The sequence below is a fragment of the Phaseolus vulgaris genome, chromosome 9 (assembly GCF_051622355.1).
Source record: "Phaseolus vulgaris cultivar YP4 chromosome 9, ASM5162235v1, whole genome shotgun sequence".
Classification (NCBI taxonomy): Eukaryota; Viridiplantae; Streptophyta; class Magnoliopsida; order Fabales; family Fabaceae; genus Phaseolus; species Phaseolus vulgaris.
Genome location: NC_143506.1, coordinates 26,335,722 through 26,351,991, shown reverse-complemented (window position 1 = coordinate 26,351,991; position 16,270 = coordinate 26,335,722). Strand labels below are relative to the sequence as shown.

Genomic DNA, 16,270 nt, shown 5'->3' with positions numbered 1-16,270 from the left:
TAGGGTTTAAACATTTTTTTTATATACACCCGTCAAATATTTTAATTTATTTATTTTATTCTTTATCAATAATAAAAAAAAATCTTATAAAGTTTATAATCATTATTAAAAAATATATAAAAACACAATTTTTTCAGATGAAATTATTTTAAAATTTTCTTTTATTTTGTGCTTCGTACACAATTCTTGTATAGCAGTAAGACCTACGTTTTTTCTTATATCATGAAAATAATACACTTAAATTCAAACCTTGATAAAAGATTACGTATTTATTTCTTATAAGAATAGATTGAGAAAAACTTTGGAATTTTGGCCTTGAGATTTGTATTTCCAACCCAATTGTCCTCCCATAACCTTATCTCTCTTCCATTCCCGACATATAATATGCAATTGTCCTCAAACTTTCCTTTCCAACCCTTAAGCGCTCACACTTCCTTCCAAATCCTCCACCAAAGCGAATCTAATATACTATTCATTTGATTTCTAAGATCCCTCCAGCCTCCATATTTTTATTCCAGCACTTCTTTCAACATGCCCTTCTTCTCATACCCCAAACGCCATATCCACTTTCCTAACAAAGCAACGTTGAATCGTCTAATCTTTATCATTTACAATCCTCCATCTTCCTTCGAATCACATACCTTTTTCCATGGAGCCCACACTATTTTCCTTCCATTCGAGCCGTAGCCCCTACAAGAAATTTCTCTGTAACTTCGGTACTTCCTTTACCACCATAGCCGACATTTTATACAAAGACAAATAAAACAGGGGAGAGAGGATAACACAAACTTTATCAAACAGAGTCTTACTACCATAGAAATAAACTTGCCTTTCCATCTTCCTAATTTGTTCCTCACGCTTTCCACTATCCCTTCCCAAAACTTGCTTCTTTTGTAACATTCTCCTACAAGCATGCCCAAATACTTAAACGAAATCTTCATCATATTGCAATTCAAGATAGTCGGACATCGTTGTAACATATTTAAGCTGCTTCCCACCCTACCAATATTACTCTTCTGAAAATTAACCTTTAAACCTGAAACTAATTCAAAACAATTTAAAATAGCCTTGATGACAAACACACTTTTCACTTTCACTTTGCAAAAAAATAACGTATTATCCGCGTATTGAATCATATTAACCTTTATGGAGCTATCTTCGATATCCAAACTTTCTAACAACTCTTTCTTAATCGCCTTCCTTACTACCCCAACTAACCCTTCTGTCACAATGAGAAAAAAAAGGTGCTAGAGGATCTTCTTATCTCAACTTCTTTCGTGGTTTGAATTCTTGAGTAGCAAGGAACACATATTAAAAGATGTCTTGCTCTAGTTCCACATTTTATCAAGGTCCTATGCATTAAATATGACTTGAAAAGCATTGTCAGTTTGTCTTTAGGCAGTTAGGTTATAGGTATTTATGTTATTGCTTTGGGAAGAAGCGAGTTCAAGCTTTTTTTTGTCAATGCATTATAGACTGAAAAATCTCCAGTGTGTAAAATAAGAATTCTATTTGAGAAAAATGTGAAGTTGGAAAATCAAGGTATCATTACAAGAAAATCATGAAATAGAAACCAATTTTAAAGACAAAAAATAATTAGTTGTTATAGTAATTAAATTAGAGAACATTTTAGAAACTAAACAAAACTTTTGGTTTTTAAATTAGTTTCTATTATTGTTAAATGATTTTTAAATTGGTATCTAATTAGCTACAGAGATTTTTGTTACCAAATTTAAAATCTAAATAATTGGTTGTTAAAACCGTGGTAGCTAATTGGATACCAATTTAAAAATTATTTAATAATAATAGAAACCAACAATATTTTTAGTCTCTTAAATGGTCTCTAGTTTAGTCATTATAGGAACTAATTATTTTTTTTTTCTAAAATTGATTTCTATTTCATAATTTTCTTGTAGTGTATATATACAAGGTTGCGTAGTAATCATGTCTCATTGGTTAGGAGTTTTTATATATACGGGTTGGAGTATTCCTATTTATAATTTTTTTATTATTGATAAATTTTTTAGGCAATTATAAATTTATTAATTTAGGTGAAACAGATACTTTAATAACCTTATGTATCGTGTCTGAACTTATGCAATATTTAAAACTTACACAATTAAAATAAATAATTCATATAATCAATTATATAAAATTAAAAATATTCTAGATTGAGTAATTTATTTATATGTTGAGATCATGCGACCATTACATTAAAAAGCCTCTTATAACTATTATAATATCAACGCCGATAGATTTTCAAAATCTTAAAAATGTTAACCACCTTGTTAATTATGCCTCTTATTTTAATAATCACCCACCACTTTGGAGTTCAATTATACCTACTAAAGTTAGCCGTCACTAATCGCAATTAATTTATAAATCCCATATTCAGGGAGTTATTCTGCTATCGTGTATCATGAAGTACATGCTACAACATAAAAAATAATGTGTACTATTTTCGTTAAACTATCGTAATCATTTTAACAAATGTGTTATATACTTATATTTTGACAAGAAGTATATGACTTTATTTCTTGGAATAAATATTATGCATTAACAACATAAATATTTTTACACATATTATCATTCAATTACAACATTATCAAATATCTTTTTATTTTATAATGATTAGTTAAAAATATATTCTGATATCTAATTAGTGAGGCTTAAACATTTTTTTTAAATGACGTGTCTGTGTCAGATACACGTATCGGACATCGACACTCAAAAAAACACTTGTAGGACACTTATAAGTAAAGTGTCTGATTCAAAAAATATTTATTGGGTTACTGACAATTCTAGCATGATTTTAACACAATTTTAAAAAGAAGAAACACATTAATTTTTTAAAAATTTAAACTTATTGTATGAATTTTTAGTATGATAAATAAGGAACAAATCTTTTTGAACTAACAATGAAAAATATCTTTCTGCTAAAAAACACGAAAACATACTTATACACATAAATCTTTATTATCAATTTATATAATTCATAATTATATAATATATAAATTCATGTCTCCGTATCCTACATTTTAAAAATTATACATATATTTATGTCTGTGTCGTATCAGTGTCCATGTGAGTGTCTATGCTATAGGTAGTTTGTGATACATAGATTGTTAGCATCAAACCTTAAACTAACTATATATTAAAAAAATGAACTCGAGTAACTAACGACATGCACTATATATGATACCCTTTAAATATGTTTCTTTTTGCTTACTTTAAAAAATCTGGCTTTTCATCTGAAATTTTGTATTCATCGGAAAACACATGCTTTATGTAATCTCCATCAAAACCAGGTGCAAAGCAAGTGATTTTCCTCTATAATATTATGAAACTAGTAGATACATATAAGTGTCATCGGATGAGAGGTACCACTTGGTTAATCGTCGAGAGGACTTTGAATTCCACTGTTTCACGCGTGACAGTCCAAAGCTATGAGATAGAACGCAATAGCACAATAAGTTTCATCAAGATATGTATTAAATATATGAATCATAAACCATTCAGCCAAAAAAATTAAAAAAAGTGTATCCCAAACTCCTAAAGCAATAGTACAATGACTATAATATTATTAATCACATTTTTTTTACGCGTGTCCTGTTTTCATCTCTAAATCATGAAATTATGTTGACCTAATGGGTTACCTTTTGATAATAGTGCAGGTGATTCGCCTGTAGGAGAGTTTGGTGGCCATGTGTACATTGAAGTACCACCAAGATATTATATATAAAAATTAAAAGGGAGATTATAACCAATAAACAAAATGGACTTCTCCAATTTACTTTAAATAAAAATAAGTTATACAGCTCATGATAAATGATTGGTATAATTTTCTGTGTTTACACATTATAGGAATAACATAAACAATTTTAAGTTATCTGGGCAGACAATGCCCAAAATAAAAATAAGAGAAATCAAATATATTATATTTTAACTTTTATACTTATTTTTTTTTATAAAATATTATTAATATTTTTTATTGTCAATTCAGAGATTCATATCTTTGTTTATTGACATCATTTTATTTAATAGAACACATAAAACAATATTTTAATAAGAATAATGAAAAGAAAAGTTACATCCTTGAAAAAATGTCTAAAGAAGAATGTTTTGAGTGATGAAGGAAATGCAAATAATGGAGATGTGTCTCACTAGGAAGGGAGAGGTGGTGTTCAAGGCTGCGAAAAGAAAGGACTTCAAAGAAGACATATTAGGTACGTAAGTGGTATTGAGTAAAGGGTTGGCCCATGTATTAAATGAAGAACGACACATCAACTACACTTACAATAACAACAATAACATATTGAGTTGGCAAAATCATCGTATTCATCATTGTTATTTATCATTTACTACTTTAGTTATATTGATTCATCATTATTATTTCTCGTTTTAAGAACGATTTTAATGTAATATATGAGAAGTAGTAATGATATAGAATATTAATTGTCTATTGGTCGGTTTTAAAAAAAATTAAATAGCCTCTCTATTTTAATTTAGGGAGTTATTATTAAATATTTTTTCTTAGAAGTTTATTTTAAAAAAAAACTTATTTATTTAAGAAAATAATCTTAGTTTTGAAACATAAAATAATAACCTTAAAAAATATATAATACTCTTTTTTTTTCAGAAAAAAACATCAAATTTTGTTCTGGCTTCTGTGTGGCTTTCAAAACAATGTGTTGAAAAGCAATCATTCATAGTTTCATACTGTCCATGCAAAGTTTACATGCCCATCCATTCCCTCGTGCATGAGCCAGCCACATCCTTATATATATATATAGTGCCTCGTTCTCCTCAATACTCGTGGCAGTTGTGAGACACAGAAATTAAGCTATAGCTACTTAGTTTCTTCTTTTCTAACCTTCCAACCTTCTCTCCCTTCAGACAAGGAACGAAAAATCAGAGAGAGAAATCCAAGGCCATGTCTCACAGTCCTTTGAGTTTCCTCTTTGGGGTTCTAGGTATCTATCCACACACAAGTTTTATATTTTCACTCTCTTCTTATTCTGCACATATATAAACGCACACACACATACCTGTGAAGTTTACAGAAGATGTGACATTCTTCTGATTTTCTTGTAAATGTTGCAGGTAATGTTGCCTCCTTCGTGTGCTTTTTGGCACCACTGTAAGTCTGAATGCTCATTCAATCTACTTTTGATTCATATTTGTCTGACATATGTAAACTATATAATAATATACCGACATTTTACTGATGAAAATAAAAATAAACACATGTTGCAGACCAACATTTTATAGAGTTTGTAAGAAGAAATCAACCGAAGGGTTCCAATCAGTTCCATATGTTGCTGCACTCTTCAGTGCAATGCTTTGGATCTTCTATGCCTATGTGAAGACCGGAGAAACGCTTCTTATCACCATCAATTCATTCGGTTGTGTGATTGAGACAATTTACCTTGCCATATTTCTCACTTACTGCCCCAAGAAAGCTCGGGTAAACATATACAATTAGTACATCTTAGACAAGGGTTAAATATTATGACTTTTCCCACTTTGTATTCCTCATTGGTTATAGATGGTTTGTAACATTATCTGAGACTGTTTCTGAACTTTCAGATGTCGACATTGAGGATGATTGTTTTGTTCAATTTTGGAGGATTTTGCACGATTGTCCTCCTAACCCACTTACTAGCAAAAGGGGCAGGCCGTGTCAAGCTTCTAGGATGGATTTGCGTGGTCTTTGCTACTAGTGTTTTTGCAGCACCTTTAAGCATTATTGTGAGTTATATATTACTTCAAACTAGAACCTTCTTTCTTTTTTTAATCTCATCATGTCACGTGTTATTAAATTAAGAATAAATGGTCTAAGAAAAAACAGTAGGACGCACTTTTCTTTTACTAAAAACTGTATAAGAAATTTGATTATGTTTATAATAATAATTACTTCAAAATTCATTCAATCTACGATTTGATTTGTACCCCACATGCATAAAAATGAAGCTCTTAAATTAATTAGTCTTCCTGTTGATATATTTTAAAGTATATTCTTCGTAAATATCTAGACTAATCACGAGCGCATGGTTAATTCAATTTGTTTTACATTTTCAGAGGGTGGTTATTCGGACCAAAAGCGTAGAGTTCCTTCCCTTCCCTCTTTCAATGCTCCTTCTGTTGAGCGCAATCATGTGGCTGTTATATGGTATTTCGTTGAAGGATATCTATGTGACGGTAATGTGTTCATGTTCATGTTCATACACGAGCTATTATGTGTTTTCCAGTACCTGCTATTTTGTCTTTTAGGATAATTCATGTGCACACATATGACACTGTCTTCTGGTTTTTTCTTGGACAGTTGCCGAACGTTGTGGGGTTAACATTTGGAGTCATTCAGATCGTTCTCTACATGATGTACAGAAACAACAAGACCCTAAAGAACGAGAAGCTACCAGAACATAAAGGGGATATCGACAACAATGAAAACGTTGCTCCAACGGTGTCTGCTGAGAATCAAGAACAAGAAGTGAACCCTCAAGCTGGAGTTGTAGAGATTGGGGAGAAGAAGGAAGACCAACTAGATGAGGAGAAGCCTGACAAAACGGAACTCAACAACAACAACAGTAACAACAAGAAAACAGAGGAGGAGAGTTCCGAAGTTTGATGGAAGATCAGTGTTGTTGCCTTAATTTCTATTTCTCTCTATTTTACGTGTAAACTTAGTAAATGGTGAAAAAGGGGCAGAGAGACTGTGTAGATATCGATGCCTATTACAGTTATATTTAACTTATTTGGTTCACTATTTATGTAATTTCTGTTTTCTTTACTCAAGCTAATTAATTGTGCCCCAAAATATAGGGAAGGTCATGCATTATTATTATTATTATTTGTTTTTGCTATGCAAAATTTTATGAAAAAATAAACTGTACAGTAATCCTATAAAATAGTTTTATATATTAATTATAAATTATTATATGATAAATTTACTAATTATTGTAACGAAATCGTAAGAAAAATATCACAGTAACCTCTAATTTGTTAACCAGATAGGTCTTAAATTACGATAACGATGTGGGGACAAAATTTTAGCAAATTTGAAAGAGACAGAAACCACTCGAACGACCCATTCGCTGCAAATGTCGAATCAAAGAGAGCAAAATTATTGTGTTTTGTTCTGTTCTACTTCTTCTTAGACCTTTGTTTTCCCAGAGTGATTTGTTAATTATGCTGTTCACCAGAAATAAACAATAATAAAAGTTAATTGATACGAGATTTAGTCACTAGCAGGATATGGTTACTTTTTACCTTTAATTAAATTTCCATGAAAGATGGGTAAGCGTATTTTTCTTGATAAAGATCTCCGCTTAAGGATTGTATAGTTGTACTTGAGATCTTCCAAAGATAGTAACTAGATAAGGGCAAGGATTACAACTGAGAAAATGCAAGATTGAGATTAGATATGAATATCTAGAGTCATATATGAGTTATGGTGTGGGCTTGTTAGAATTTTCAATTGATTGGCCTTTTTTTATTCAAAAATATTTGTTCGAAAAACTATTGATGACTCATAATATAAAAGAATTAACCTGCTTCAATTGATATAATATTTAGATATTATTATTCCCTTTTGTATTATATCTTTATATATTTATATATGAGATATCTTGACATGTATCAACATAATATTAAATTAAATCGCATAACATCGGGTGCACTCATACAATGAATATGTGTATATATGTTTAAGTGATCAAATATTCATTAATTAATCGTATTTTTTTTTAATATTTTAAATTAGATCTAAAAGTTTATGAATATATATCAATTTTATAGAAAATATTCACTCAACTCTCTTACACTAGCACATTGACGTAAATTTATGTTTGAACCAACCTTCGACGTAAAAACTTTTCATTTAAGATAAACCACAACACAACAAACATAATTTTGTAATAGAAAAAGAGGTAAAAATGTACAAAATTTACGCCAGACCATGTACTACTCGACATAAATTTACGTCGAACATGATAAGCATGGAACCACAACTGACTACAGAAGGAGCATCTCTCCCTCTTGCATTCCTTGGAGTTCCAAAAATGAATTCAAGGAAGTGTGCATATTAAAGACTACAAAGGGAATATAGGATTCTCTAGTGGTTAACTATGAAGGAAATGAAGAAGTTCATATTTGAAAAATGGTCACTCTTACTCGAATATGAATCTTTCATTACGAAGGCAATAAAACCTAGATGACATGTTTTGAAGAATGCAATTTCTTATAATGGATTAGAAGTCCTTAGGCATCCTTGGGTAAAGCTTCTCCAAAGTGCAAATAAATCTGAAGTTGGGCAACATGGCCAAGATTTAGGAACCCAAAATAATAGCCATTACTGAGGCTAGAGACCTCGACGTGGGATGAGCTTCTTGGGATTATAAGAGTTCATAAAGTTCACATATAGGACAAAGAACATTGGGTAGAGAGGATACTAGTAAACTAAAAACAAAACTTGGTTAAGAAAATCTTACACTTCAAACACAAAGAAATCAGATGACCATTTTACCTTGACACAAAAATTAACTGCATACTTGTATCACCTAATCGAGGTAATTCTTCTTCTTCTTCTTCTTCTTCTTATATTTATTTTTATTCTACAAGGTTTTCTCCATTCTCTATGGTATTTTATTTTCCTACCTTAGGAAATAAAAACCCCCATAAAGGTACCTACCATATACATTGTTTGTTTTATATTTCCATATCCATCAACTTCTAGTCTTTTGCATTCTGCTTATGTTTGCTATCTTTATGAGGTAAGTTCATGAATAAGGAGGATCTTAAAATCATTCATTTCAGATAAGGTGACACTTCAAACCAATCCTTTTGAAGGAAGGGTGAATGATGGAGGACCATCCAAGCCACCATACTCAAGAATAAAGATAAAATAATTTTCTGTATATATAGTAGAATACTCATGTATAAGACCTGTATTGTCATTTACTTTCAAGAGTATTTTATAGATGAATCTAATATACTCTAGAAACCCTCACTTGTCACACAAGCAAGGGTCTCTAGAGCATCTTTAGAGGACATATACGCCCCTCCTTAAGCCACCAAACTTGACCATAGTTAAGCTGGCTTAACTAGGATTATGGTAGCTTAAGAAGAAAGCTACCTTCACCCTCTTCATCTATAAATACCTCAAATAAACCTCATGTAGGATGATTTGCCATATATTGAATGAAGTATTTTGAAATAGAAACTCATTCTCTCCCAAATCTCTATTTGCTAGTAAGCCTCCTTTGGTCTAGTGAACCTGGGAAGGTTGGCCACACCTCCTTCCCATTCATTGCACTCACCACTACCACACCTAGCTCCCTCAATTCCATTAGCTTCTCTTCATCATCAAAGCATTCTGTTGCCTCATTCCATTCCAATCAATAATCAAGAACTTGGATTGCATCATCCTTCCTTTTTGGATTAATCTCTTTTAGGATTTCTTCTGTTAATTCCAGATTAATGTGAATCCGCCTTCTTATAGCTGTTGCATCATAGCAAACATGCACTCCCCTTAGCCAAGATATTATTGTTGCTTCATTAAAGCTCGCAATGTAAGCATTTGCATAAAACTCTCCAACTATGTCCTCAAGGAAGTAAGTACAAGGAGTGATAATCTTATCCCACTACCTCTTATGGATTTCTGCTTTTAAATCCTAAAATACTCTTGGAAGCAATTCTACCCTTCTTTCAGCTTTGATGGTTCTTGATTCTAGCTGATAAAATATGTCTTGCTTGCTCTTTTTCAAGAACCTGGTTGTGTCCCACTGTTCTTCTTCCCTTATCCTCTGAGCTTCTTCTATTTCTTTGAAAAATGTGAAATTAATGCACATTTTCCTAAGGAATTGATAATCTTTTTTCTCTTCCTTGAAGGGCGGATATTGTGAGTGAACTTGTTTTGATATTCCATATGCATATTCTTTTCAGAAATTTCAGAAACACAGATTGATTATTCTTTCCCTTCCTATTGAATCCTAGACGCATGCATGCTTCACTACAAGAAAACGGTGATTTAGCTTCCATGTGTGTGTGTGGGCTAAGTGTAGACGCAAAAGTCATTTTTTTTGGCAATCCGACGCATAATGGACGCATGTATAGATTTAAATAAATAAATAAAAATTCCAGTTTGCGTGGGCTACGACCGACGCAAAGCTGATGCAAATAATAGGAAGCGTGAGCTATAGTCCACGCATAATTAGAGTTTATTGATTTTATATTTATTTAATGTATAACATGATAATAAATATTATAATTTTTACTTGTTTATTGTATTTATTTTAATTTTTTTTAATATTATAATAATTTTTTTGATTTTAATAATTTTGATATATGTTAGTTAAATTAAGTTGATTACGTGTTTATTTTTAAATTATTTAAAAAAATTATCTTAAACAATTTAAAAAGAATTGAAAAATATTAAAAAATAATAATTGAGTAAAAGAAAAAATGTAATTAAATTTATAAATGTTATATAAAATACTTATTTTTTTTTTAAAATTAATTATTTTAATTTAATTTAATTTATAATATTATAATAAATATTTAGATATAAATTAGTTAAATTAAATTTATTAAATTGATTAAGTGTTTAATTTAAATTATTTAAAGAAATTATCTTATAAAGTTTATAAAGAATTTAAAGATGTAGAAAAATAATAATTGGGTAAGAAAAATACATATTTAAATTTTAAAAATATTATGTATTTATTTTTTGTTGTATAAATTAAATATATGTTTTGTTCTATAAATGAAATTAAGTTTTTGTTGTATAAATTAAAATAACTTTTTGTTGTATAAATGAAATGAATTATTTTTGTTGTATAAATTGAATTTAATTGTTTTGTATAAATTAAAAAAAGTTTTTTTATAAATTATATTTTTTTTATACATTAAGTTTATTTATTTGTTATATAAATTTAAAATAAAATGAATTAAATTTTTGCAAGTTTTAATATAATTTTTATTAAATTATATTTAAATTACATACTTATGAAAATTTTCACGTGACTTACATTAATAATATTAATAATAATAATAAATATAATAAAAATCATCATAAGACAAAAGAACTTATTACACTATGTAATGGTTAAAATTTGATCAATGAAAGTTCGAACTCTCCTCCGTCTACGCCTCATTGCACTTTTTATAAGAAATTTCAATAAAACCGTGTGCTACCTACATTTAGGATGCTTATGCAAATTCAAAAGCTGACTGATTAAAGTTAAAGTAACATAATGGTTTGAATGTATAAGTTTGAGTGCCTTTCATAATGCTCGAACAGTGCACTGAGTGAACATCCTTTTTGCTCGGCAGATTCTTTCAAGTTTTTAAACATAACTACTTTTCAATTTCCCTCAGCCCATTCATATTCACTCCAGCTAATGTTAACCCGAGGGAGCCAATTATTGCTTTTTAATCTTGGCTTGAGCGAATTGAAATAATTACATTTTAAGCACAAATTTCCAGAGAGCAAGCCTTTGTTCCAGTGATAATTTCGCTTGGGCACACTGAGATTGGCTAAGCGAAGTTGTTCTTCATCATAGGTCTTCATTTTTGGCAAGAGATTTGGTTTAAGCGTTTTATCCTGGGCTCATCGAATTGTCTTATTTGCATCAAAAGCCTTTTTGACCAATTTGTCCGAGCTCTTTGGAATAGGCTGAGCGAATTATAAGTTTAAAAAATTTCTCAAACTTTTTAAATAATTAAATGCATAATTGCTTGGCCTATGTCCTTTTTGTTGTGCCAATTTTCTCTTTCTAATGCCAAGGTCTTCGAGCTCTCATTTTTTTGTTGTAATCTGTGATTGGTTGCATAGTGAATTCTCAGTGATTTGACTGAGGACTGGATGTAACTCTTGGATAGAGTGATCCAGTATAATGTGTGATTATCTTTATCTATTCTCTCATTATCTGTTTGATATTTTCCGTTGTCATAAACAACCATTTGAAACGTATTTTTAACCGATTAAATTTTTGCTATATGTTTCTGTTTGGTATTTTGATTAACTTTCTGAATTGCTTTTCTGAGTTGATTGTTAAAGTTTCATTCTAAACAAAGTATTTTAGAAAATCTTTTAAAAACAATTCACCCCCCTCTTGTTCTAGCCATCAAACCTAACATTAAGGGTTTGGATGATGTAGATTGTTTTAAAGGCATTAGAAAAGCAATTCAGAAAGTTAATCAAAATACCATAACCTCATTTTGCAGTTACAGCTTGAGCCTTCCTTGGTCAAAATCAATGACACTTTTTGCTATATTTAGGAAAGGCCTCCATAAGTTTAAAGGGACTTCTTTTCATTCTTCCATTTCCATGACGACAAAGTTAGTAGGGAATGTAAACTTATAATTTCTTAATAACACATCTTCAATGATTCCAAATGGTTGTTGTACACTTCCATTAGCCATTATTATGTCATGCCAGTTGGCTTCATGGTCACTTTTCCTATTTTTTTTTTCATGAGAGAGAAAGGTATAAGATTTATACTAGCCCCTAGATCTAATAGTGTGTTATGTACCTGCAAGTTTCCTAAAACTATTGGGATAATAAAGCTTCCCAGGATCCTTCATTTTTCTTGGTAGGGATGGATGTATCCTTTTGTTGCACTCCTCTCTCATATCTCCTATTTTTCTAAAGAAAATCATTTTTTCGTGATTTATTTCTTTTTAAAAGGAATTTCTTTTCTTTACTTCCCCCTTCTTTTACTTCATCTTTTTTTGTCCTTTTTCTTTATTTTCTATTTTATGCACTTCATCTCCATGTCCTTAGGTTCTATGATGGAAACTGTCCACCACACAAAAAATCATAGAATAAGGAGGATGAAGACCTAGAGTTTATTTATAGACTTATTTGCAAATATAAGCTTAATTAGGCTTTGTTTATCTTTGTAGGCACAATCAAGAGGACAACTCTAGTATGAAGGAATGTACAAAGCATATCCAAGAAGACCTCAAAGTCATCAAATCTTTAACTAGGGCTTTGGTCAGAAGAACACAAGAAGATTGAGTTTTGGTTGACTTCAGAAGAGACTAGTCAACATTATTTTTGGGTCAAGTTTTAGCTTAAATAAATTGTATAAAGATGCTTAGGATTTCATGGGCCATGTATTGGGCCTAGTAGCATAAAATATTTGGGCCAAGTAGCATAAATTTTTGGGCTTGTATTTGGGCCAATAGTAGAATATGTACAGTTAGGGTAAAAATTGGGCTTCTTTGAGTGTAATGTAACCCTAGAATATCTAGGGTATAATATGGACGAAAATTACCTTGGCAAGGAGCACATGGACATCTACATGGCAACCTAGGAGTGGAGAGGATTTAGCATGGAAGGTGTAAGCTACACATGAAAAGCATGAGTCCACATGACACCTTCTCATTTGAGAGTTTATTTTTGAATTTTCAAATTTTGGTTCCAAATTGTTCAGCCCCTTACACTATAAATAAGCTGTAAAATAAATTTCAAATATTATGCTGCCAAAAAGTAGCCAAAACACTTGCCTAAGCTCTCTCCAGGGTTGCCTTCCTCTTAACCTTCCCTAGAATCTTTCCTAGTGAATTGGCCTAACCTTTCACTAGTCTTTTCCCACCGTTTTCCACTTTAATTTTAGAACTCCTATTGTGTTGAAGCAAGCTTTCGCAACTCACTTCCATTCCATCATCCATTAATAGCCAAGAAACTACACAAGCATTGAGAAGAATTCCATCATTCTAGGACATTGCAATGTTCCTTAGGGTTTACTAGTGTGTTGGCCATAAATCGCTTGTCTTGATTTTCTGATAGTTTCTTAGCCGAATGCTCCATCCGTGTTTCCATATTTTTGATAGAGGCTTCAATATTCTTTGGATTCATCAAGGAGGCTTGTATGCATTTTTCCAGCATATCCTCTAATTTTTATATTCTTTCACGTAATGGAGGATATCGTTGTTGTTGTTACTGGTAAGGTTGGGGTATAAGTCGTAGTAGTATGTTTATTTATTTATTCCATTAAATTAATGGGGGGAAAGTTCTTGTATAAGTTATGTGCCACTTCCAAAGTATGCTATGCTAATTTTGTTAAGAATAATTATTCATTGGATTGTTACATTCTTGTATTGTTAGTAATCGGAATTGGGAATGCTTTTTCAAGAAACTTGAAAGTTGGTGAGGGTGGTTGTCCGAGCATGCAACCTTATTTTAAAGAATATGCAAACTGAAAGTTGAAAGTTGGTTTGACCGTGGCTTGCATATGGGAAAATAAAAAATAGTGAAAGAAGATAAAGTGAAAGGTTGACGAAGAATAACCAAAAAGACGTGGACCATGGTGGCTTGTGTCCACCTCGTATCCCTGCAAGCAATTGCGCTTTATTCTAATTATGTTTTCTAATTTATAAAAAAAAAAGTCTTATTCAACAGTTTGTTAAATTAGACTGAGTCACAATAAAGATGCAATTTTGAACATTCAATATATATTGGAGTAATCAATCAAATTCATTCCATCAATAAGTTAGATAGTTATATTAGTTTAAATTCTTTAGTCATTTGACTTGATTGTTAATAGTTTGCACAATATTGTAGGATTAGGTAATGGCTAATTAATTTGGTGAAGAAAAAATATGGAATGTGTATGTATTTTATATGATCATGTTGTAGAACTAAATAAATAAAAGGGTAATGAAAAATAATGTGAATGTTCTCTTGGTATTAATGTGTAGTAATTTTAAACCTGGTCCCAGTTATGTTACTGTGTTCATTGAAATTCTCCTATGTTGGTTGGTGCATGTAATAATGGCAATATGCTTTCTTTTTTTTGCAAATTCATTAAATTTTACAATTTTCTTGTTGGTTTTGTTAACATCTTAAATTATTATGTGTTGAAGTTCATTCCTCTTGAATTTTGAGTATTTATAAACAGGTTTGAAAATTATTTATAAACACGTCAAAATGATTTTTGAAGAATATTTTTATCCTATTTCTCATGTTACATACGAATTTCTCAGTATGTAATACACTGCTAATTACATATGGAAAATTTCCGTATGTAACTTCCTGGTGAAATTACATACAGATTTTGAATATGTATCTAATTACATACGAATTTTGAATCTATATGTAAAAGTTATCTACGATAGTTTTAAATACGAATTTATTTTCATATGTAATTTGTATATAACTATAATTTACATATGAATTTGGTCTTTTAGATACAGATTGGTGTTGTATGTAATACCAAATTTTCTTGTAGTGTATATGGGTTGAAGTACCTTTAGTACTCCATTTATTATATTCTTTTTTGTGGATAAAAAAATAATAAGTTGATTGAGAATTACTCATCTTTCTACATTCCTTGATGTGAGTGTAATTTAAGTTTACTACTTGGTGCACTTTTAGTTTGTGAGTCTAAGACTAATTTGGATAGTTATTCGATTTAATTTATATCATATTTTTTACTTAATTTACTTTGTTTCTAACATTCTTTTATAAACACAAAAGATTATATTTATGTTAACACATCATATTTATGTTGACACGTCAGCTTTATTTGGACATAGAGAGAATGTCTCTTGAAAAAAAGGTGATTTGTTCACATATAAGAGGTGAAGTACAAAATTTATTAAAGGAAGAAGAGAACTTACTTATTTTCGATGAGATGGTGTTAATTTTGCAGCAAGACTACCAAGAATGGAAGGCATTGCGCAGGGCTTTTGGAGCATTGTTTGACAATAGCAACCAACCAAGTGGTCAAATGTACTTGAGGTTCCAAGTTAGTGACAGTGTATGAATTTATTGGGTTTAGTCCAAGAATGTTATCTCTAGTCCATGCAATCCATTGTTCCTTGATAAGTTCATAATTGTAATAGAATTCATAGGGAAAAAGGCATGTAAATTAGGAAGAATTTGTATAAATATCAGTAAGAAGCATGCCAAAATACTCCAACCACTATTGCACATGAAGAACATGAAGAGAAGAAGGAATTTGTAGAAAATTTTGTAGAAAAGTGCAAAAAAGCAAGCAAAGAGGGAATGAAGCATCAGAGTCAATTTGCCCAGCGCATGAAGAATGGCTCAGCAGATTGAAATTTTCCAAAGTTTTGAGCACATCTACATCTGCTGAGTGAATTCAAGCCAACACAAGTAAAGAATTCCAGAGAAAAAGGGTTGAGCAAAACCATAAGGGCTAAGCGAATATAATCCTTAACCATGAAGAAAGTTAAATTTCACTTAAAATCTCAAGCCAAAGTAAATCAAAGTTAGGATCAAGAGGATTTCGCTTGG

The 16,270-nt window shown here is 30.7% G+C and overlaps 1 protein-coding gene across 1 annotated transcript; it reads left to right on the top strand.

Annotated features, from left to right (window-relative positions):
- The first annotated feature begins 4,647 nt into the window (after positions 1-4,647).
- LOC137821103 (bidirectional sugar transporter SWEET12) lies at positions 4,648-6,820 on the top strand. Its single transcript, XM_068625530.1, has 6 exons — positions 4,648-4,973; positions 5,104-5,140; positions 5,257-5,467; positions 5,590-5,751; positions 6,082-6,201; positions 6,326-6,820. The coding sequence occupies exons 1-6, from the start codon at positions 4,934-4,936 to the stop codon at positions 6,629-6,631; spliced, it is 876 nt and encodes a 291-aa protein (XP_068481631.1). The 5' UTR covers positions 4,648-4,933; the 3' UTR covers positions 6,632-6,820.
- The last annotated feature ends 9,450 nt before the right edge of the window (positions 6,821-16,270 follow it).

Excerpts from the sequence above, each read along its gene's own strand:
- LOC137821103 (XM_068625530.1), top strand. The coding sequence starts at position 4,934 with ATGTCTCACAGTCCTTTGAGTTTCCTCTTTGGGGTTCTAG. Across the intron at positions 5,141-5,256 it reads GTGTGCTTTTTGGCACCACT|ACCAACATTTTATAGAGTTT; the intron begins GTAAGTCTGAAT and ends CACATGTTGCAG. Across the intron at positions 5,752-6,081 it reads CAGCACCTTTAAGCATTATT|AGGGTGGTTATTCGGACCAA; the intron begins GTGAGTTATATA and ends TTACATTTTCAG.